We start from the raw sequence: 25,991 nt of genomic DNA, 5'->3' as shown, positions 1-25,991 counted from the left end.
TGTAAAGTAGTGAGTGTACAGCTTGTATAACAGTGTAAATTTGATGTCCCCTCAAAATAATTTTAATGTCTAAACCGCTGGCCACAAAAGTGAGTACACCCAATTAGCCATTTTCTCTCCCCGGTGTCATGTGACTCATTAGTGTTACAAGGTCTCAGGTGTGAATGGGGAGCAGGTGTGTTAAATTTGGTGTTATCACTCTCACTCTCTCATACTGGTCACTGGAAGTTCAACATGGCACCTCATGGCAAAGAACTCTCTGAGGATCTGAAAAAAAGAATTGTTGCTCTACATAAAGATGGCGTAGGCTATAAAAAGATTGCCAAGACCCTGAAACTGAGCAGCAGCACGGTGGCCAAGACCATACAGCGGTTTAACAGGACAGGTTCCACACAGAACCGGCCTCGCCATGATCGACCAAAGAAGTTGAGTGCACGTGCTCAGCATCATATCCAGATTTAATTCTTGATATCAACAATTAATATGTTTAAATGTTAAAAGGGCGACAAAACTATTACAGCTATCAAAAATGCATTTCTTACTTGTTACAATTCTAAATGCACATATCAGCTTTGTATTTCTTACTAGTAAAAATACAATTTGATATCAACAATTACATTTTTACTAGTAACAATGTGAATTCTTGATATCAACAATTAATATGTTTAAATGTTAAAAGGGCGACAAAACTATTACAGCTATCAAAAATGCATTTCTTACTTGTTACAATTCTAAATGCACATATCAGCTTTGTATTTCTTACTAGTAAAAATACAATTTGATATCTAAAGTTATAGAACATTAATGTTAACCTTGAATTTAACTCCCTACACATACAATAAGTCCAGTCTGACACACTGGATATCAAACCCTTTTGATTTCTCAAACACTAAGTTTAGATGAAACCCATTATCTATTCTTTGAACTAACTTTGTTTTCATTTTCACTTTTTGGTTTTCCCATAAACTGTTGAGTTCAAGGCAAGGTTTGTTGTGATAATAGAGCGCTTCATTTCATCCAAGATCATTTACTTAAGTAGGCCTACACCATGATGTGCAAAAAAAAAAAATCACTTTCGTTTTAAACAATCTGGTTGTTTATGTTAGATTAAAAACAGGTTCACGGGTGTGGTGACACATTAGGAATTAATTATTAAAACATTGACTCTCTTAATCAAACAAGTCAATATAATATTTTAAAATTAAATAACATGCTTCTATAAACAATATTTATGTAGAGTATTGCCATATAGGTCAAGTCACCTTCATTTATATAGAGCTTTATACAATACAGATTATTTCAAAGCAGCTGACGATCAGAAATTCAAGTAGTTTTATCCTATTTGTTATATTTATTGGCTTGGTCAGTGTCTTTGTGGGATTTAGGTTCTTTTGCTATTGTAGGCTGTAAGGACCTGTGAAATAACTGAAATCATTTGGTGAAGTGATTTGGACGTAATGAGGCCAAGGCCTGCCTGGAACTACTTTAGCTGTGCATTTCCATGAAAATAATTGCACACCTTAGAACGTTCCTCAGTCAATCAGATTCAAGCATTCAGCAACCCTGTAGTATAACACAAATTAATCATCATCTGGGATTCACTTTAAATATGAATTTTAAACATGTTGTACAAATATTTAATGCAGTAGTGTTTAATTCACTTTGTTGTCACAAATTCATCATGACACAGCAGTCACAATAAGATCTTACCTGAAATTGACATTGTATTTTATGTTGATATTGATGTTATCTATGCCTCAGAATTTCTTTAAAATTGTGAGATACTAAAACCTTATTTAAATAGTTGTTGAAACTTTGCAATGGTTCATAAGAGATTTCATTGGGGCACCAGCATATTTGAATAATAAGCCTGACGTGACATCACTCAGTGCCATTCTAATAAGTGTAACATCATCAGTGTAACTGTGGAGCAAGATGATTGCATGTGATCTCACAGATTTTAGCACAAACAAAGGCAACTTGTGCTGAATGTGTTGGATCGTTCCAGCAACGGTTAGCTGCAGGGTGGAGTTATTCTGATCATTATAGTGTGAGAGTCAAAATAAAGTAGTATGTTCATCTTAAGGCATTTTGTGACATCCAAATAAACCATTTTATGTTACTAAATAATACAACATTATAGGATTGTAAATAATTATTGAAAGTATAAAAAAAGCAGAAACATTTTGACTGATGAAACGTGAAGACAATAAATACACTATTGTGACAATATATGGTTTATGTGTTTTTATACATGTTTTTCAAGTCATCTCCAGGTAATAAATATGTCAGTGCTAACTGACATATCATTTATTACAGTACAGAAACTATAAAAAATATTTTCTACAAAGATGTACCTTTTAGCTTTAGGGTGACAGCTTTGTACCATTTTTCTGAGAGTGTAGGGAATACTATTCAGAGTAATTTACACTTGGCTTGATACCTTTAGGTCAAACTGTGAATCAGACGCCCAACCAGGCATTTATGAATACTTTGGCTTGCCATAAAGCTCAAGCTTGCGGTGTGAAACAGACGTAAGGTGTGTTTGTTTTTCTACGTGACACATATAAATGCACATTCATATACCCCGAGTCTTCAACACAATAGCGATTAATTCACAATGTGAGTGTAACCGGACTTTCATTTTGTTGCGTGCAATGTTGAATTGCAGTGTGCATTTGTGGGAAGTGTTGATTCTTTTAACTCAACGGGAGCATATGAAACTTTCTGAATCCGAAGACGTTATTGTGTTGTTTGTCTCCACTCTTCTCTCTACAGCACCACGTCTGCTTTTGTAAAGATGTAGTAAATTTTTATGAGGACTATGAAATAGAGGGTTTCCTGATCCTTTAATGTACTTTCATTTTGAGCCTTATCTGGGTTCGCTATCATACAATAAGTCCAGTCTGACACGCAGGATATCAAACCCTTTTGATTTCTCAGAAACACTAAAAAAAAAAGCCTTGTGCTATATGGAGGATAATATTCAGTGTAATGTGCACTTGATTTGATATCTTTAGGCCAAAAGGGTTGGAATTTAATGGATTTACAGTATTACATTTAAAAATATAATTATATAATTATTCTAAAACACATCAAATGTATATTCCCCAAACAAATCTTTGTGTTATGAAAGGTATATTTTTCTGAATATCAAATAGCCTACAGATTACCACAGGTTTGGACAATTAAGAGGACCCTGATCAGAGAGGGGTCCCGATGCAACAACCCCCACCCCCCACAGCTTTAATGGGTATGAAACCAAATATCTAACAAATGTGAAACATTAAGCAAACTTTACCACAGTTGACCAGATTCCCATTGCCACTATGAGATACGTGTCAATGATGCTTATGTTACATGTTTGTATAAAATGTGGTCTCACCGAAAGTGAAACTGGAAAGTTTTCAGCCATTTTTCTCATGATGAAACTCCCATTTTGTTTGATCTTCTTTTGTTTTCGTTCTTTTAAGGGGTGTGGGAGGCTACATAAGTTCAGTCTGATACACTCTTCAGCATTACCACGAACACTGTGTTTGGATGAAACCTAACATTATTCAGAGGCACCCAAAAAGAAGGATATTAGAACTAACTTCATTTTTTTTTTTAGGCAAAGTATGTTTTCTTATTTTTCATCTCCTTCAGACAGAAGTAGTGCTGATTATGATAATGACAAGATTCAGCATACTCAAAATGGAAGGTTAGTATAACATTTAGAATAACTATTTTTTTCATATTATATATATATATACAAACCCTGACGATGCACATGCATCGATCTTATGCATGAATTTTTAAATCGTGAATCATCGATTTCGGACAGTAATCGATTTAAAACGCTAAGAATCGAATAAATCACGGTTTCTATAGCGATTCAATGCTTTCAAAATATATACACATTAAATTACTACAAGCACGAATTAATGGAGACCTTGAACAGTGTTCGTGCCCTCGCATCTCTCCTTCACGCGCTCCACTAGCCTATTTACCGCCTGTGACTGTCACAGGATTGCGCTCGCGCTCCGTTCGTCTCACTGACACATTTTTTGAGCAGCTGATGTGTGAGCTCTCCTAGTGCTGTAGCCAGTAATGCTAAAGTGAAATAGTTTTGCTTTTCTGTAGTTTTTCAATGGCTTTCTGTATCCGACGACATTACCTGTGCTGCGTTTCCCAAAAGCTTCGTAATTTAAGTAGCACTTGAAAATCATCGTAGATCTACGAGTGCTCTGGAGTAATCGTAAATCCCTAAATCCATCGTAAGAAGACAGTTATGCAGTCACCTGCAGGACAATCGTCAGATTACACCTTTAACTTTATTCAAGTGCAATGTGATTTATAATTTAAGGATTTGACTGTACTTATTACTCGTTTTTTGCCATTAATTTATAAATTAAATAATTAAAAAGGGCAGAAAAAATAGAAATACACATCTAAATTAAATGACGGAACAAAAAAAATTTAATAAAAGAAGTAATGTAGGAAATATGCTTTAAAGACTGGGGGAAAAATAATCTGTCAATGACTTGCTGACGTTCACGAAAACCGGCCATGTATTGGACCCGGAGTCTCTCTCTCTCTCTCTCTATCTCTATCTATATATCTATCTACATAGGCGTAATTTGCGGGTGGGACATGTCCCCACCACTTTTTGCCAGGGTCGATATTGTCCCTAGCACTTTTTGAAAGAATTGAAAAATATATTGCGGAAGGTAGGCTATGTATTAAAGGGAAAACAAGATCAACAAATCATTCTTCATAATCTAATGAGGGTGACAAAAATAAATAAATTTGACTCCTTATGCATGCATAACTCGTGCAGTGCAATAACGATGTGATTTGCAGCTGTCGCACTTTTCGTCATTAGGCTATAGCATTTTATTTTAAAAATGGATGCAGGGAAACCCGGCCCTGAGCAGTCGAAGGCTGCGCTTTTATTGCATGGACGGAGCAAAACTGTGAGTGTCTAGGATACGCACAATTCCATTGAATGATACATGTGTTTTAACAATGTCGTTGAACCGAATTTACGAAGGAAACTGTCATTAACAACAACCTTGAAATAAGAGCTATCTGTTAATCAGATGCATGAAAGTAGCCTAGTGTTCGCTGCTATAGCAAACATACATCAGGCCCGTTTTCTTTCAGAATCATCATTCGCCGATGGAGAGGAAAAGTTAAATACTAAATCGCATTTTATTTTATGAAAATGAGATAAAGACGTTTTCGCACTGAAAGAGTGATCTCAGGCTCATAGAACTTAAGACGTGCCAGAAAATGCCTAATATTGACAGAGGCATCTATATCTGCAGCTAAGTTGAATAAAAAGCAGAATGAACTGAAACGTTCAACGTTGAAAGACAATAAACACAATAAATAAATCTAATTTATGAATGATGCAGTGCTAATTGACATATTTATTACAGTACAGAAACTATAAAGTATATTTTATACCTAATTCTGTGCAGAAAATTGAAATAATTGTTTGTAGTACATAAAAGTCATAAAATTGCCATTAGGAAAAAAAACATAGATTACAAATGATTGATTATTGTCCAGCAGTGTATTTGATTTCTTATAGCAAATTCAAATTAAGAGATAAGAAAAGAATTCCTTGTAAAATAATAATAATAATACTACATGCATTCATAGGCCTAAATAAAATTATTGTATTTTACATTACTGAAATGATGGCTACTCAGCGTATAATTATTATTTAAAACATTTTTTACAAGGAATTATTTTCTTATCTCTTACTTTGAATGGTAATGTCGTACACCCCTGGTGTGACAAAATGTTAGCCTATACATAATACTTTTAAAGCTCTTTTTTAAAATCTTGGATTACATATATTTCTACATATGCCGTGTCATGCCATAGCATCATTAAACTAACAATGGACAAAAGTGTTTTTTCCCCTCTAACCTATGGTTCTCTAACCATAAAGGCTGCCGTGTAATTTTCCTCCTGACTAAGCATTTAAAGAATTTAGGGGAAGCATTTATATAATCCTGTGAATGCACCTAAAGAATGCAGAATCGAATCGTTAATCGAATTGAATTGAATTTAATTGTGAATTGAATCATTCTGAATTTGCAAAAATCGTCCTTGAATCGAAAACCTATGAATCGTGAATTGAATCGATTCACTGTCCATCCAAAGATTCACAGCCCTAATTGTTACTTTTGATAAGAAACAAAGTCTCATCTTTCAAATGATGTCCTTTTTTCAGGAAATTCAAACAATAAATGCGTTTTGACGCTCTTACAGATCGCTGTATAAACGCCTCAGTTCAAACGGCAGCGCGATCATCACTTCCTCTTTACTGCTAGTTTTAACGCGAAATAAACATGTATGAACATCTCATGACTCATAATTGCTCAATCAGTGTTTCGACTGCAGAAAGACGTCAATAAAATAGCTTGTAAACAAAATGCCAAATATTGGACTATAAATATTTTACTTTACCTGTTAGTGATGTCTTAATTATTTAATGTTTAGGCTAAATAAATCTGTTATGAAACAAGTTATGACAGCCACTGTGTAAATATTTCAACAACAAATATACATTTTATAATTTAGAAGTTCATTTAAAAACGGCATTATGTGCAATTTACATGTTTGCATTCTTTTTAAGTTGAGTGTTGCTTGTTATATTTAACAAAAAATAGTAATTACATTTAAGTTTGGGCTCTGTTGTTAACTGTAACCTTATAGTAAGCCAAATGTAAGCCAAGGTTATGGTTTTATCCCTAAGAAAATTTGAATTATAACTGAATTTATTTAAAGAAAGAGCAATTTGATCAGTAAACCACTGTTTAAAAAACAGTTTGTTTAGTTTTCCCCCCTGCTGTACCGAAACTGTACCGAACCGTGACATGACCTCAAAACCGAAGTATGTACTGAACCGCCATGTTTGTGCACCATTACACCCCTAAAATGTACACAAGTTTATTCATAGTAAATTTAATTTACAATATTCAAAGTGCTTTACATTTTTCTGCATAATAAAGAAACAAAAAATAACAAATTTAAAGAGCATTTTAAAATAAACAATAAATAAAAAATTAATGCTTAAAACAAAAAATAAGAAAATGATATTAATTCAATTTAAAATGAACTAAAACCGATAAAAGGGAAATAAAATGTATGCATAGAAGTAAATATGTGCAATCTGCAAGGTTTTAGAAGTAAAATGTATATTTTCTTTCTTCTTTTAGTCAGAAAATGAAAGGGGAGGTTCACAGTCATTTAGAGGAGAGCATTCGGCCATACATTGATCTGATTGACACTTTGCGGTCAGTTGGCATTCACAAGGATTTGGCTTTACCGACTATTGCAGTGATCGGAGACCAAAGTTCTGGAAAAAGCTCTGTGTTGGAAGCACTGTCTGGAATTGCTTTACCAAGAGGGAGTGGTGAGGACTAATTTTACTCTCCTTTGCTACTGGATATTCTCACACATACACACACACACACACACATATATATATATATATATATATATATATATATATATATATATATATATATATATATAAATATTAAAACTTAATGCTAATAAGAGAATGATTTATTTTGTTTAGTACCTGCACTGGTATTTTTGTATATGTATATAATTATGTTGGCTTAAGAAGGCCAACTTACTAAAATGCTATTTAAGCTATTATTATTCTTCCTCTGAGCCAAATTTTAACACTTAACTTCTCTTAGAGCTTTAAAGCTACAACCACCAAATTTGGGTCAGACCTTTAGACTTGTCTGACTTGGTGTGCAAAGTTTTTTTTTAACTGATCCGACTTACTGTTTTCATAAACCAGACTATCAAACCACCAAAAATCCTATACACTTTCATTTTCACTTTCTGGTCTTAGTTGGTCAAGCTGTTTTTTAGCTAGATTTTTAGCTGGTTGTTAACCCTTTTTGTGCTAAATTAGCTGGTTTTAGCTTTTTTTTCACTCAGTCTGTTTTTTTTTACTGAATCTGTTGGTTTTAGCTGGTTTTAAGCAGTTTTTGTAGCTGGATTTTTTTTCATTCATGTTAGCAATATGTGAAATCATGTTAAAAACATGCTAGCAACATGCTAATCATGCTAAGAACATGCTAACAAGGTGTTAACAATGAGGACGTGCCTGAATCCAAATACCATGTTCGGAAAGGAAATGACGTGTATTACGGGACCCCTAAAGGGAATAAATAAGAGATAGGAGGAAAAATATATTTCAATGCTTTCTCTTGCAATTATATCATTGGGTAATTATACTGTATATAAATTGCTGGCATCAGGGAGCCGCTATTAATATGCAGGGCATTGAAATCGCTTTTGAATGCGCACTCTCTTTTTACTTTCACTTTCGAGATTTGCGATCACAGTACTCTGTTTATACTACGGAGCGGCAACACTTACCACACATTTTACAAGATTAGATGTTTGTCAGTGGTGCTCAGGATCTGTATATCAATCGCGTTATTCATTTTCCGTGCCTTTCCGATTCAAAATTTTAATATTAACATTAGTTAATATTAGTTAGATGCCTATATATTAGCCTATGTATTTTTAAGCTATGATTCTCCCACAATTCTGAACACAAAACAGACAACCAAACAAAATATGTAATTTACTTGAGTTTCTGACAAAATGTTTTATTAATGTTATGAGTCTATTTAAAAATATTTATTAATTTAAACGAATTAGCCAAATATGAAAAAAAAAAAAATCATTTGAAATAAATAAATGAAGACTTGTTTCGTTTTGAATCTCTTGAATGAATGATTCAGACATCAAATACATTTAACAGTCAGGCTGATGATACACATGTTCGCCACCTACGGGCATAATGTAACATATAGCCTACAATCATTATTTGCAGCATATCATTACTTTCAAAGACCCATTCTGATCGCGGCTCCCGCAACATCAGAGTCTATATCAGGACTATAAACTTTTATCCCAATACATTCGTTATTATTTAATGTTTGCAACACAGAAATGTAGCCTGCTGTGTAGACTGTTTGTGAAGCTGTTTCAAACATAAAGCTTTACATGATGAGCACTGCTCTCTCTGGATCAGCGGCTGCGCAAAAGCAGGTTTAAATATTCCGATGTGATTTCAAAGGTTTAATAGCAGAATCAACGTCATTTAGGAATAAGACCGCGTGTGTTTGAATCGAGATTGCGATCTTTTAATGATTAAACGTGCATACATATGAGCCTTATATCCTGTGTATTTTTCTAGCCCATGTCATAATTTACCAGACCTCACCAGGCCCGGGCGGCCCCCCCGCTTCCGCGACCCATGCGGCACAACTATGACTGCTGCATTTGCGTTTCACACAAGAGATGAATGGAAAGCCATGTAAAGTTAAAAGAGGTTAAACTTTTAGAAAACATGTCTGGAGAATTTGTGGGGGTTATATTCCATTCCACTGCGTCTCAAACAGGGCCGTTCCTGACCAATTTGGTGCCCTATAGGCAAGATTTTAGCTGGTGCCCCTTGCATCACAGCTAATTCCACCCCCGATCATTCACACAGAAACTGCTTATGACATAAAACAAATTACATATGAAATAAATAAGATGGTTGCACAATAAATAAACTGACATTAACTCAGCTAGCTCATTCAATTAGAGAACTTTGTCCAAAGGCAGCTACAATACTATTTAAATCTTAATTTCAAACATTCATAAATTTAGGGATGCACTGATCTTAAATTTTTATACTGAGGCAAGATGAAAAGGAAAATAGCATCTAAACTTTTTCTTAAGACAGTCAGTTCCCCTCAGAGATACATTCATACTTCGCACATTGTAAACAGTGAGCTTGCTCTGCTTGCTAATGTATTTGAAAAATTCAGATGCAAAAGCCTCTAAGTGCCTTCTGAAATTTTCTTCTAAAATTAGCATTTTTATCAGGCTCCTATGTTTAGGTTCAGTAATTTTACTTTAATGGCAATGTATAGGTCATTTTCTATGCAATTAAAGTGAAATAACTGAACCTAGATATTGGGGGATGTCGTGGCCTAATGGTTAGAGAGTCGGACTCATAACCCAAAGGCTGTGGGTTTGAGTCTCGTACCGGCAGGGATTGTAGGTGGGGGGAGTGAATGTACAGCACTCTCTCCCACCTTCAATACCACGACTGAGGTGCCCTTGAGCAAGGCACCGAACCCCCAACTGCTCCCCGGGCGCCGCAGCATAAATGGCTGCCCACTGCTCCGGGTGTGTGTTCACGGTTTGTGTGTGTTCACTGCTGTGTGTGTGCACTTTGGATGGGTAAATGCAGAGCACTAATTCCGAATATGGGTCACCATACTTGGCCACATGTCACATGTCATGTCACTTCACTTCAGGAGCCTGACAAAAAGGAAACATGCTAACAACATGCTAATAATGTTTAAAAACATGCTAGCAAAAAATGCTAATCATGTTAAAACCATGCCCATGCTTACAACATGCTAATCATTATAACAACATGCTAGCAACATGATAATCATTCTAGTAACATGCTAGCAACATGATAATTTGTGTGTGTTCACTGCTGTGTGTGTGCACTTTGGATGGGTAAATGCAGAGCACTAATTCCGAATATGGGTCACCATACTTGGCCACATGTCACATGTCATGTCACTTCACTTCAGGAGCCTGACAAAAAGGAAACATGCTAACAACATGCTAATAATGTTTAAAAACATGCTAGCAAAAAATGCTAATCATGTTAAAACCATGCCCATGCTTACAACATGCTAATCATTCTAGTAACATGCTAGCAACATGATAATCATTCTAGTAACATTCTAATCACGTTAAAAACATGCTAGGATACATGCTAACAACATGATAATAATGCTAAATATATGCTAGCAAAATGCTAATTCTAGTAACATGTTAGCAAACATGTTAATCATGCTAGAAACATGTTAACAACATGTGAATCACGATATGCTACAAAAATGCTAACAACATACTAACAAAATGGTAATCATGCTAAAACATGTTAGCAAAATGCTAATCATACTAAAAACATGGTAGCAACATGCTAATCATACTAAAAACATTGTAATAACATGCTAATCATGTTAAAGTCAAGCTAGCAACCAGCGACGGACTGGGAGTAAAAAACGGCCCTGGATTTTCTCCCGAATAGGCCCACCACAACTACAAGCAGTCGCTACTATCTCACATTACAGCAATCCTATCACATTTATGGTCAAATAACATTACAAAACCCATGGTGACCCTGCTGACAAAAACAATAGAAACCATCACAGAAATTCTAATGATTTCAACTACAAATACCATTACAAATATTACAAACCATCAACTTTTAACCATTAAAACCATGAAGTAATGTTTTCCTGTAGTGTGTTTTGGGACATATTTCATTAGGATTTAGTGGTTTTAACAAAAGCCACCAGTAGAGACCAATAGGCACGATTACAGTTACAGTCTCGTTATGCATGAATGGAATATTCATGTCACACAACGCGGAGTGATAAATAGCAGTGGACGCTCGGACTAGGAGTGTCCTGGGATTTTACTATAGCGTTATAGGCTACATACAGTGTATAGTGAGAGAGGCGGGCAAAGGTAACCTGATGTAACTGTTCGCTTTTTTTTTCTTTTAGCTTCTCCCAACCTCCTTTATCTTCACGTTTTTCGCTTGCCATCACGAGCCCACTCTCCTTCGCGTCAGTTTCGGTTTCTTAGAAGCAAAAATAGATTGCATTAGCGCCCCCTTTTGTCGGCCGCCAATGTCACTTAATCTAATCATTCTAGTAACATGCTAGCAACATGATAATCATTCTAGTAACATGCTAGCAACATGATAATCATTCTAGTAACATGCTAGCAACATGATAATCATTCTAGTAACATGCTAGCAACATGATAATCATTCTAGTAACATGCTAGCAACATGATAATCATTCTAGTAACATGCTAGCAACATTCTAATCATGTTAAAAACATGCTAGGATACATGCTAACAACATGATAATAATGCTAAATATATGCTAGCAAAATGCTAATTCTAGTAACATGTTAGCAAACATGTTAATCATGCTAGAAACATGTTAACAACATGTGAATCACGATATGCTACAAAAATGCTAACAACATACTAACAAAATGGTAATCATGCTAAAACATGTTAGCAAAATGCTAATCATACTAAAAACATTGTAATAACATGCTAATCATGTTAAAGTCAAGCTAGCAACCAGCGACGGACTGGGAGTAAAAAACGGCCCTGGATTTTCTCCCGAATAGGCCCACCACAACTACAAGCAGTCGCTACTATCTCACATTACAGCAATCCTATCACATTTATGGTCAAATAACATTACAAAACCCATGGTGACCCTGCTGACAAAAACAATAGAAACCATCACAGAAATTCTAATGATTTCAACTACAAATACCATTACAAATATTACAAACCATCAACTTTTAACCATTAAAACCATAAAGTAATGTTTTCCTGTAGTGTGTTTTGGGACATATTTCATTAGGATTTAGTGGTTTTAACAAAAGCCACCAGTAGAGACCAATAGGCACGATTACAGTTACAGTCTCGTTATGCATGAATGGAATATTCATGTCACACAACGCGGAGTGATAAATAGCAGTGGACGCTCGGACTAGGAGTGTCCTGGGATTTTACTATAGCGTTATAGGCTACATACAGTGTATAGTGAGAGAGGCGGGCAAAGGTAACCTGATGTAACTGTTCGCTTTTTTTTTCTTTTAGCTTCTCCCAACCTCCTTTATCTTCACGTTTTTCGCTTGCCATCACGAGCCCACTCTCCTTCGCGTCAGTTTCGGTTTCTTAGAAGCAAAAATAGATTGCATTAGCGCCCCCTTTTGTCGGCCGCCAATGTCACTTAATCTGACACTTTTTCTTTGATGATGAACCAGCCAGGCTGAGGGCCGTGATGGACTCCAGAACGTCCAGATGGCAAGTCCGCCCCTGCTAGCAACCTGTTACCAACATGCTAAATGCTAGCAACATTATCTAATGTTATCTTAACATATATCTAATTTATCTAAACTTTCACACTTTAAAGCTTTTAAAACTGCTTCTAACTTTCAGACAAGGCTTTTTCAAGCCAAATTCAAAGTTTGTTCGCCAACTTTACTCATCTAGCTCTTCTTCTTCTGAGACAATAATTTCTGTATCTCCTCCTAGGGCTTTCATGCTACAAGCACCAACTTGGCAGAGACCTTGGCCCTGATGTGTAGTTTGTTGCTATATCTTTTTAGACTGATCAGACTTAGAGTTTTCGTATAAATAATTACTAAAAATAAAATAAAAAATCCCATATACTTACATTGTCTGAGCAAAAAATTCCCACTCTAGATGACAATTGCAGTCCACTAGAGAGAGCCACCGTATAAGAAATCTCTGAACTCCCCTCATTACTTTCGTTTTCCATCGGTTAAATTTACAAATAAATACATACATTTTATTCACACTGACAAGCTAAACCAACATATTTGATCGTGACCAGGTCAGAGCTCAATATCTGATAGTCTGATGAGTGGGGAAGGCGCTCGAGACATATGACTGATCTGTCACTGCTCCGGTTGGCCGCTGCTGCGTCCTCACAAAAGTTCATCATTTAATTTGCATGTGTTTTTAAGCCTTGCCAATTAAAAAAATGCAAGCGATTTAAAGCAATTCAGTGCTTGTGAGCTGTTTTTTGTATCACTGAAAGCCACGTTGGGTCAGGTGCTGTCTGTCTTTAATGTAAATCCATAGAAAAAGCGAGAATCATTCATTGCCCTTGGCTACCTTTTTTTTTTTTTTTTTTTGTAAAAATCTGACCAGGTCAGAGCTCAATATCTGATAGTCTGATGAGTGGGGAAGGCGCTCGAGGCATATGACTGATCTGTCACTGCTCCGGTTGGCCGCTGCTGCGTCCTCACAAAAGTTCATCATTTAATTTGCATGTGTTTTTAAGCCTTGCCAATTAAAAAAATTCAAGCGATTTTAAGCAATTCAGTGCTTGTGAGCTGTTTTTTGTATCACTGAAAGCCACGTTGGGTCAGGTGCTGTCTGTCTTTAATGTAAATCCATAGAAAAAGCGAGAATCATTCATTGCCCTTGGCTACCTTTTTTTTTTTTTTTTTTTACAAGAATCAATCTATATTTAATGAAAACTATGGAATGTTATTTTAGATTCTTCCATTTCTGCATCTGAACACATGCAAACCCAAAACCTGCTATTTTGTGCAATTGCTTACAATTTGCTTACTGTGAAATTTAACTGCTATCTACACTTTTGTTATCACAATAAGATTATTTGTTAGAATACAATATAACAAGGGTCTGTAAGAAATACTACGAAAACAATTCCGCTTTATTTGGCATTTGAACGGATAAATACAAGATCATGTCAAAATACATAATATCTTGCAAATATCATCCAAAACAGTAATTTACTGTATGTCTCATGTGAGCATAAACTGTTGAGAAATAAATCGGATGTGGATCATTATATTGGACTGATGCATTAAAGCGACTGCAAGTACCAGGTGCGGTGTCTTTTATATTAATCCATCGAAGAAGCGAAAACCATTAATTGTGCTTATGACAATTTTGTTGTCATAATAAGCTTCTTTATTAGAAAACAAAAAAGGAAGAGTCCATGGAAAAATATTATGAAAACCACAACTGTTGTACTTTTTTTGTGGTGCGGTCTGCTCAAGAACACTGAGCAGACATGTGATTTGGCATGTGAAGTTTGTTCACTAACTTTAGCCTCTAGTTTATACAGGTGCATCTCAATAAATTAGAATGTCGTGGAAAAGTTCATTTATTTCAGTTATTCAACTCAAATTGTGAAACTCGTGTATTAAATAAATTCAATGCACACAGACTGAAGTAGTTTAAATCTTTGGTTCTTTTAATTGTGATGATTTTGGCTCACATTTAACAAAAACCCACCAATTCACTATCTCAACAAATTAGAATATGGTGACATGCCAATCAGCTAATCAACTCAAAACACCTGCAAAGGTTTCCTGAGCCTTCAAAATGGTCTCTCAGTTTGGTTCACTAGGCTACGCAATCATGGGGAAGACTGCTGATCTGACAGTTTTCCAGAAGACAATCATTGACACCCTTCACAAGGAGGGTAAGCCACAAACATTCATTGCCAAATAAGCTGGCGGTTCACAGAGTGCTGTATCCAAGCATGTTAACAGAAAGTTGAGTGGAAGGAAAAGTTTGGAAGAAAAATTACTTAAACTACTTCAGTCTGTGTGCATTGAATTTATTTAACACATGAGTTTCACAATCGGAGTTGAATTACTGAAATAAATGAACTTTTCCACGACATTCTAATTTATTGAGATGCACCTGTATATGATGTACTGTACGTGTCACATAATGTTCACTGTTTGTAATTCACTGTATTTGTGGACTGTGTTTGATAGGAATTGTCACCAGATGTCCATTAGAGCTGAGGTTGAAGAAGGTAGCAGGTGGAGTCAACTGGAAGGCTGTTCTGTCTTACCGTGATAAGAAAACAGAATTTGTCGATTCATCATTGGTTGAAAACTACATCGAACAAGGTTAAGAAAAATGCTTGCTTTGTTTTGTTTTTCAATTTGATGTGTTTGAAAGTTTTTAATGCTTGGAAAAATAATGTAAATTGTAGCTATTAATGTATGTGGCTGAGAGCCGTGTATACCAATAATATAGCTCCGGTATATTTTTAGTTATAACTGGCAGTATCACATAGGGGAGATAGCATTTGTTTCTAAATTTGATGATTTCTAATATTGAACCATAAAGCAAGTAACTTGCAATTTTATGTTTCTGTCATATATGTCAATAGAAAGACCAGAATTCCATAGTGAATAATTGTAACGATTAATAACACATCAAAATAAATAAATAAAGTTAGCCCTAAAAATAAACTATATAGTCATTTATAGGGGTCATATGATGCTGCTAAAAAGAACATTATTTGGTGTAATGAAATATGTTTATGCGGTTTAAAGTTAAAAAACACATTATTTTCCACATACTGTACATTATTGTTTCTCCTCTATGCCCCGCCTTTTTGAAATACGTCGATTTTTACAAAGCTCATCGGTCTGAAAAAGCGAGGTGTGCTGTAATTGGCCAGCTATCCAGTGCGTTGTGATTGGCCGAATACCTCAAGCGTGTGATGGAAATGTTACACCCCTCCCCATACTGTTGATGAAAAACATTAAAACCCATTACAAACGAGGCATTTGTTGCATCCAGTGGGGACATAATTACGGATTATAATGACTTATACTGTCTTTTTACGTGTTGCGTTTCATCGCGCCGAGTAAACATAAAACCATATCTGGATTTGGGATTGGAGAAATTACAAACAACAAGCGCTACTCTACACTGCACAAAACTCGTGTTTGAATCATCAGTGGCAAATCCTTTAAAAATGAAAACGTACTTACAGTCTGTGAGTCAGAACAACCGGCATTGTAGTCTACTCTCCCAGGATCAGGAAACAGTTCTCCATAAAATGTGTTGCACACATCTGAATATTTGGGTTGAACTGTTGATTTGTTTGACTGTTTTGGAACAGTGTTGTAAATACAACTTAACCACTGATTTATAGTCATGTCCTCTTGTGAAAGGCAAACAAAGTAGTTTCGCTTTCACAAACGAAACAGCGTCACACACGGCGGGCTAGAGTGAGCGGAGGCCGGCTTGAGTGAGCAGTGGCAGATTCGACGAAGGAGCGGCCCGCGGGCTTGCAGCAACCACATGTGACGACCCCGGGCTGGACTCCGCTACGTCCACGGTGAAAGCCGATCCAGCGATCCACAGCGCAAAGTTGATGTATTTCCTCAGCGACCAGCACGGATCAGCTCTAGGCATGACGAAGCGGATATCGTCCTCTTTTGGAAGGCCAAACAAAGTAGTTTCGCTTTCACAAACGAAACAGCGTCACACACGGCGGGCTAGAGTGAGCGGAGGCCGGCTTGAGTGAGCAGTGGCAGATTCGACGAAGGAGCGGCCCGCGGGCTTGCAGCAACCACATGTGACGACCCCGGGCTGGACTCCGCTACGTCCACGGTGAAAGCCGATCCAGCGATCCACAGCGCAAAGTTGATGTATTTCCTCAGCGACCAGCACGGATCAGCTCTAGGCATGACGAAGCGGATATCGTCCTCTTTTGGAAGGCCAAACAAAGTAGTTTCGCTTTCACAATGAAACACACAGCGTCTTCACGACATGGCGACAGCAACAATATTACAGCGAGAATAAAAGTTACATCTTCTTTCTTTGTGTGAATATTTGGGCGGCGTTATGCAAATCTTTCCACATCATGACGTAGACATGTGGGGGCGTGTTAGAACGAGTCATTTTAGGTAGGTTTAGGTATTAACTTTTATAAAGAATATCTCATTTGAGACTTTAGTCTTTGCAACTTTACAGATCTTCTTTATGCACCAAGAGCTTGTAACACTCCAAAGAGAAAGGAAAAATTGAAATCGCATCATTTGACCCCTTTAATGGGCCGCGTGTCGTCAGTTCAACAATCACAAGTGCTGCGTCTCACTGTGCCTACTTATACTACGCCCTTAAAGTATGTATTCTTTTGGTGAAGAAAAAGTACACACTTTTGAGTGTGTAGTAGAAGAGTAGGCAAGCTTTGGGACATACTATCACGTCACACAACTGCGTCTTTAAGGGACGCTCTGTCACATAGATAAACGCACCCTGTCACTGTAAACTGGCCTGCCAATCATCTTGTCACAGTTAACATCCTCCACATTGCATTTCATTTAACTTCCTACGTATTGGAGAGAAAAGAAGTAGCACATTGATCTGCCAGTCGCGGATCTTTCATGCCTAGAACTCTGCTCATATTTTATGCATAATGATGCATTTAAAAGTTAACGACCAAACGGATGTTTATAAAAGTTTACATTGCTCTTGCAGATGAAATATAACACAGATAACAATAAATAAATATTTTTTTACCAGGTTAAATGTTGAATATTAGTAACTCAAACCCCTTTTTCGAAGCCTCACTACTGCTGCGTTCAAGTCCTCCTGGGACGTTCGTACTTATGAGTTGACAAGTCGTAATTACGACAGCAGGTGCGTTCAAGTCAGTTTAGTTGGCACAAGATGGCGGTGTACCTTCTTTTAAAGGGGTCAAATGATGCGATTTCAAGTTTTCCTTTCTCTTTGGAGTGTTACAAGCTGATCGTGCATAGATAGTGGAGTCAGCTGTCTTAACCGTGGCTTGTGTACTGCAAACACATACCAGCTTCATCACTGTGTCTGTCCCGCGCCTCTGTTCCCCTTTCGGGCTCTGTCTTTACATTTATTTTGAAAGATGAAGCTTGCGATTATGGTAAGGGGCGTTACATTTCCGACGAGTGCTTGCGGTGTTCGGCCAATCACAATGCACTGGGTCAGCTGGCCAATCAGGGCAGACTGCGCTTGTCGGAAGGAGGGACTTTGTAGAAAACGAAGCGAGAGGCGGGGCATAGAGGACTTACAATAATGTACAGTATTTGAAAAATAATGTGTTTTTTGAACATTAAAGTATGTCAACATATTCTGTTACACCAAATACACAAAATAATGATCTTTAAAAAAAACATATTTTCTTGTAATAATAAATTACAAGAAAATACAACAGGGTCTGTTAACTCTGCTTATAGAAAATGAAGAGCAAAGAATTCTCATCAGGTGTGTTTTGCGTTTTTTATATATATATTTTTAGACCAGGATCCCAGTATAACTGATTTTCAGCATTAACAAACGCTAAAATACAGAGATTTAAAAAAAAAAAAAGCTGTTAGCTAAATGCAACATGGCAAATCAAAAGATTTGACGTCACGTCGTGTTGAATTCTGGGTAACCTTGTTGGTAGACGCCATATTGAACGGATCGCGCTTGTTTTCTGCTAGTGTGTTTGATGCGGTGTTTTGACTTTCTTTTGCGATTTTGGAAAATATCGTTATGGTTGGTACTTCCTGCTGCATTAAAAACTGCAATAGCAAGTCACACAGTCGTTCAGGAAAAAAACTGAACAATCGGATACGTTTTTTCCATTTCATGAAATTTGTTAAACCTATGGTTTTCAAACGAGGCTTAAAGATTATAGCTAATTTCTTTTTATTAATAATCCAATTAAGTAAGCCAATTGCCCATGACACAAACATTCACACAGCTGAGTATTTTAATTTTGATTGGTTTAATTGAATAATTAACAAAAATAAGAGTGACACCTTACCTTTGCAAGTACGACTGTGAAATCACAGTTTGCAGGCCTGTGGCTTAGCAGATCTTGCACCCAGCCACTGCAGAATTGTTCGTAAGCATCTAGGGATTTGTAGCATTTGAACTGAGTAATGGTGTATGCACTCAGACCAAATACGAGGTAGTTCACGATGTCCGGATATGTCAGTGGAGGTAGTGCTTCGGGATCTGAAATCCATTCTGGGGCTGGCAGCTCGTATGGATCTACGTCGTTAATTGTCTTTAATTTTTCGAAATACCGTTGCTTGGCGTTGACATTTAGTTTGTCCCGGTAGGGCCCACTTTCCTTTTCTTTTCGCTTCTCCATATACTTCCTTCTCCATCAAGATTTCAACGCTTTACCCAATCAAAACAAAGTATCAGCGTTAACACTAGAGGAGGGCGATCCTGCTATAATGGCGGCGCCGCCCCAGCATGCAACGCAGCGTGACGTCGGTTCGTATTCTCTATTGGTGAAAAAATGTCCCTTTTTTTACTTGGATTTCACTAACTAGCTGCGTAACAAAAACATGACCTATTTAAGTTTATAGGACAACTAAACTATCAATTTAAACAAATTTACCGTCAACTACAGACGTTGCATCCATCAAATCCGCCATGTTTCTCATTGACACGCCCCCAACTCAGAAACTCGGGGCTTAAAGAAAATTTCGAGTTTCCCACTCGTAATAACGACTTTGTGGTGGCGTTCATGTGCGTAAATACTGGTAAATCAACTCGTAAATACGATCTATCCGACATGACTTGAACGCACCATAACTAACCTCCGGTCACGCACATCTGCCATGTTTGTAGTTTTCTAACTAAATGACCGCGAATGACACCTCCCTCCCAACAATATCTGAGTACCGCCGTCCTATTTCGGCTTGTAAATGGACCGACAGCCAGCCCGCATCCATTCTCTTTTGCACTCTTTTTAATCCTTCTCACCCCAGTCTCTGAATACACGGATCACACCCCGGTGTTCCTCGTAACCCCTATCAGTCTCATTAATTAGTTGTCAGTACAATATTCCAAACACAACACACATCACAATGCTTAAGGAATTGACTGATTGATATTTGTTTCACTGTTTTCAAAATCAACTCCACAAACATACGCAAACATAACATTGTGGGTGGGACTAACAGAAACTGACGAATCATCATTTTGGTAAGCTTAATGTATGCACCTATAGGAAGAGGGAAAATTCAGAACCTGTCTGTAATTGACCATGAAAACTCACGTTTAATAATTTTTTAAAAACCAAATACAAAAAGTTATTGTGAAATAAGACTTTTATTATTATTATTGTTTAAAGGGGAAGTCGTGGCCTAATGGTTAGAGAGTCGGACTCGTAACCCAAAGGTTGTGGGTTTGAGTCTCGTACCGGCAGGGATTGTAGGTGGGGGGAGTGAATGTACAGCGCTCTCTCCCACCTTCAATACCACGACAAGGTGCCCTTGAGCAAGGCACCGAACCCCCAACTGCTCCCCGGGCGCCGCAGCATAAATGGCTGCCCACTGCTCCGGGTGCGTGTTCACGGTGTGTGTTCACTGCTGTGTGTGTGCACTTTGGATGGGTAAATGCAGAGCACTAATTCCTAGTTCCTAATTCCTAATTCCTTGACATTCACCATACTTGGCCACATGTCACGTCACTTAATAAATTGCATCCATTTGGTAAATTACCAAATTCTCATTGGGTGAGCCACAGTTGAAAGTGCTTGAAAGTAGCGTCGCCACTGAATGGAAAAATCCAAGCAAAAATCATTTAGTGAGGGTGTCGTGAACAATTGTGTCAAATGGGTCTACCTAGGACCCAGGGCATAGTCAATTTGTATTTGTAGCAAACAGCTCTCTGTTACAGTGTGTTGAGGAACACATCTTGCAATGTGTGTGTTACAGCCCAGAATGAGCTGGCAGGAAAAGGGGTAGGAATATGTGATGAGCTCATCACTTTAGAGGTCATGTCACCAGATGTGTGTGACCTCACACTGATCGATCTACCTGGAATTGCCCGAGTCCCAGTAAAAGGACAACCAGAAGATATTGAAAAACAGGTGGGTGATATAATCTGATTTTGTATGCCACATTCAGTACCAGACTTCTCCAGTTTTAAAACGTCATGTCTTGCCTTCGTGTCTTGTAGATCAAACGTCTGATCATAAAATATATTGAGAAGCAAGAGACTATAAACATGGTAGTGGTCCCTTGTAACATTGACATTGCAACAACAGAAGCATTAATCATGGCACAAAAAGTAGATCCTGAGGGCAAAAGAACTGTCGGTAATGAAGCAGAACATCTACAATATCACCAAATATCTTTTAGCACTTCTGTCAGCAAATGCAGATTTTACAAATAAGATTTTTTTCATTCTCACAGGCATTTTGACCAAGCCAGACCTCATAGACAGGGGAACAGAGTCAAAAATTATGGACATTGCCCAGAACAAAACGATTCCTCTCCGCAAAGGTTACATCATGGTGAAGTGTAGAGGACAACATCAGATCAATGAGAAAATTTCTCTGGAGGAGGCAGCACAAAAAGAGAGAGATTTCTTCCAGAAACACAATTTTTTCAGGTTACAATCTGAAAAGATTATTTAATCTTTTGCTCTTAAAAATGTATGTGTCCATGAGACTTGATTTGCCCTGTTTAGATCAGGTTGCTGTTTTACAATTCCAGCCAGTTCTCTAGCATGATAGTGTTTCTGGACTAAAGATTCAGAGATTTCAGTATACAGTGGGTGAAAAACAGTATTTAGTCAGCCACCAATTGTGCAAGTTCTCCCACTTAAAAAGATGAGAGAGGCCTGTAATTTTCATCATAGGTATACCTCAACTATGAGAGACAAAATGAGAAAAAACAAATCCAGAAAATCACATTGTAGGATTTTTAAAGAATTTATTTGCAAATTATGGTGGAAAATAAGTATTTGGTCAATAACAAAATTTCATATCAATACTTTGTTATATACCCTTTGTTGGCAATGACAGAGGTCAAACGTTTTCTGTAAGTCTTCACAAGGTTTTCACACACTGTTGCTGGTATTTTGGCCCATTCCTCCATGCAGATCTCCTCTAGAGCAGTAATGTTTTGGGGCTGTTGCTGGGCAACACGGATTTTCAAGTCCCTCCAAAGATTTTCTATGGGGTTTCGTTTACACGGATCAGTCGTTCTGGTCCCTTTGCAGAAAAACAGCCCCAAAGCATGATGTTTCCACCCCCATGCTTCACAGTAGGTATGGTGTTCTTTGGATGCAACTCAGCATTCTTTCTCCTCCAAACATGACAAGTTGAGTTTTTACCAAAAAGTTCTATTTTGGTTTCATCTGACCATATGACATTCTCCCAATTCTCTTCTGGATCATCCAAATGCTCTCTAGCAAACTTCAGATGGGCCTGGACATGTACTGGCTTAAGCAGGGGGACACGTCTGTCACTGCAGGATTTGAGTCCCTGGCGGCGCAGTGTGTTACTGATGGTAGCCTTTGTTACTTTGGTCCCAGCTCTCTGCAGGTCATTCACTAGGTCCCTCCGTGTGGTTCTGGGATTTTTGCTCACAGTTCTTGTGATCATTTTGACCCCACGGGGTGAGATCTTGCGTGGAGCCCCAGATCGAGGGAGATTATCAGTGGTCTTGTATGTCTTCCATTTTCTAATAATTGCTCCCACAGTTGATTTCTTCACACCAAGCTGCTTACCTATTGCAGATTCAGTCTTCTCAGCCTGGTGCAGGTCTACAATTTTGTTTCTGGTGTCCTTTGACAGCTCTTTGGTCTTGGCCATGGTGGAGTTTGGAGTGTGACTGTTTGAGGTTGTGGACAGGTGTCTTTTATACTGATAACGAGTTCAAACAGATGCCATTAATACAGGTAACGAGTGGAGGACAGAGGAGCCTCTTAAAGAAGAAGTTACAGGTCTGTGAGAGCCAGAAATCTTGCTTGTTTGTAGGTGACCAAATACTTATTTTACAGAGGAATTTACCAATTAATTCTTTAAAAATCCTACAATGTGATTTTCTGGATTTTTTTTCTCATTTTGTCTCTCATAGTTGAGGTATACCTATGATGAAAATTACAGGCCTCTCTCATCTTTTTAAGTGGGAGAACTTGCACAATTGGTGGCTGACTAAATACTTTTTTGCCCCACTGTAACTCGGCTGCACCTCCCATTGGCCATTTTTGAAATACCTGCTTATCAAGCTATGCCACCTTACAAAAAGAAAAAAAGTGCCTTTTCTTTTTCAACAGATGCCTCTTGAATGAGGAGAAAGCGACTATTAAAAGTCTTGCTGTCAAATTGACTCAGCATCTCGTTGATCATATTAAAGTAAGTTTCTAAACATCAGGGATTCAGACTTATACTTTTGAAATTTAAATGTACAATTTTGAAAGCAAAATCAGTCATAAATTTCCACTGATGCATTTCCTCTGATCTTTTTAACCCCTTGTGTTTGCAGCCTTGCTAGAACCCTACACCATGACAACTGAGTTTAATATTCTTGACTAAATGTGTATATTGTTTCACATACCTCTTATGCAATGTAAAAAAGACCGAAATGGCAAAAGACATCTCATTCATTTTGAGTCTAAATCACTGTTCATGTTATTTATTTATTTATTTTTCACTCATTTTTGTCAGAAATCCCTGCCTCAGCTCAATGAGCAGATAAAAAAGCAGTTGTGGGACCTGAGGAATGAGCTCAAAGAGTGTGATGCTGGACCACCACAAGACCCTAAGGGAGCCAAACAATTCCTCACTGAAGTAAGAATTGAATTATCTCAGTCCATCACATCTTATTGCTTCTCAGAATTATTATTTTGGGTCCAAGAATGTCACTAGATATACTCAGTTTTGTCAGATACAGCCACAAGGTTAGAATTTACAATTCTAATTTACATTTTTGCTTGTGGAACAGCAATGATTAGAATAAATTATTGCGATGATGACGATATCCTCCAGGATCACCTAAACAAATAATTTAAATAAATTTCATTCATTTTTGTCATATTTCTATATGATTAATGTTATTATTATATAACATACTTTTTATGTAACAAATGTTATTTTTACACTCATAGACTTTAATAGGGTTCATTAACCAAATCAAGTCCATATCAGAAGGAGAGCTGATCATCGAAGAAAATTTATTTGCCCAGCTTCGGATGGAATTTAAGAAGTGGAATGATCATCTTAATGAGACAAAGCAATCTTGTCAGTATATTTTCATATTTACGAAACATAATATAAGTTTAAATTTACTGTTGCGTTTTTCCAATGAAAAAGTCAATTGACTAAAATAAATCTGTTTTGCTCCCAAACAAGTTAATCATTTGCCTGAAGAGGAAATAAAATTTAACCAGAATTACAGAGGGAGGGAACTGCTCGGCTTCAGCAACTACAAAATGTTTGAGGTGGTTCTGCAGAAGCATGTGACCACACTTAAAGAACCTGCCATTGATTTACTCAGTGCCATCAAAGGTATCTTCATGTTTAACATCTTTCTGGTTTCCAATATGAGACCAAAAGATTAGATCACATCTGAATGCCACTTGGAATGTATTTGTAGTTTTAGCACATCTGGTTTGTGAGACTATTTGCCTTTTTTAATTTATGTATTTTTCCTGAAGGCATCGTCATCAAGCACTTTACTGATGTAGTCAATCAGTGTTTCCAGAACTACCCTGCTCTTCTAGATATCACTAAGGTAAATATTGCTCTTGATTAGTGGTAAACAAAACTAAATGATTGTCTATTTTTAATCAAGTTTTCTCTGTACTTTTTCTTTTTTTTAGGACAAAATTTACAACATTCAATCAGTCCAGCAAGAAAAGGCGGAGAAAAGGATCTCAGAGCAGTTTGAAATGGAACACATGATCTTCACTCAAGATCCCATCTACTTGAAGAGCCTGAGAGAGATTACCAAAGAGCCATTTTCAGAAGAGCAGTTACCTCTCTTTGACAAAAAATGCACGTACAGTGAAATGCTGCAGGCATATTGTGAGGTATTATGAGGTTTTCTTAGTTTTCAGTAACAAATATGAAGCTCTTTTCAGAGACTGAATGGACTGCAGTGCTTAGCAGCTCTTTGATTTTCTTTCAGATTGTGGTGCAGCGGATGTCTGACCAACTGCCCATGATGATCACTCTTTTCATGCTGAAGCAAACTGCTCACCTCCTGTCTATTGACATGTTGAGTTTACTGGATGGGGCAAATGTGAGCGAGCTCCTGTTCGAGGACTCTGATGTTGGTAAAAAGCGCAGAGACCTACATGCTCGTCTGGACCGTATGAGAATTGGTCAGGAAAAAATTAGCAATTTCATCTGAGCAATCTACTGACTGGAGGATAACTTTTGTATTAATACACTGTAATTTTTTAAATATTTTTTTTTACTTTTAGTTAAATATAAGTTACTGTAACAAATGATACCTTATTGCAGAACAGGCATATTTTTGCTTGTTTCCATGTTGCAGTATGCCTTAGATCAAAACATAATGTCTTTTTCTGCCTCAGATAAAATGTTTAATCATTGGTTTAATATTTATGTGGTGTGCTGAATGAAAAGGCAAGGGCAAGTATAAGATTGTGAACACTGATGTAATGATAATGAATGCTATTCAATCACATGGTTGTAAAGGTATCTTATTTGGCTCTGTGTGGAGGATGGCTTTCTGTCTGCCTGTTTGGCATTCTTGGGAACCCAATAAATTTAGATCAGAGTTAG

At 37.1% G+C, this 25,991-nt stretch overlaps 1 protein-coding gene across 1 annotated transcript; it reads left to right on the top strand.

The window, feature by feature from the left end:
- Nucleotides 1-2,545: 2,545 nt before the first annotated feature.
- LOC107574428 (interferon-induced GTP-binding protein Mx3-like) lies at nucleotides 2,546-25,605 on the top strand. The gene is made up of 14 exons (XM_016260870.1): nucleotides 2,546-2,622; nucleotides 3,611-3,700; nucleotides 7,218-7,414; nucleotides 15,436-15,573; nucleotides 21,166-21,320; nucleotides 21,410-21,548; nucleotides 21,646-21,844; nucleotides 23,516-23,594; nucleotides 23,907-24,029; nucleotides 24,347-24,479; nucleotides 24,591-24,746; nucleotides 24,896-24,972; nucleotides 25,061-25,270; nucleotides 25,369-25,605. Coding segments are annotated over exons 1-14 (1,923 nt in total). The 5' UTR covers nucleotides 2,546-2,620; the 3' UTR covers nucleotides 25,594-25,605.
- Nucleotides 25,606-25,991: the final 386 nt, after the last annotated feature.

The sequence above is a fragment of the Sinocyclocheilus grahami genome, unplaced genomic scaffold (assembly GCF_001515645.1).
Source record: "Sinocyclocheilus grahami isolate Dianchi unplaced genomic scaffold, SAMN03320097.WGS_v1.1 scaffold31.1, whole genome shotgun sequence".
Taxonomy (NCBI): Eukaryota; Metazoa; Chordata; class Actinopteri; order Cypriniformes; family Cyprinidae; genus Sinocyclocheilus; species Sinocyclocheilus grahami.
This window is presented reverse-complemented; position numbering and strand designations above follow the sequence as displayed.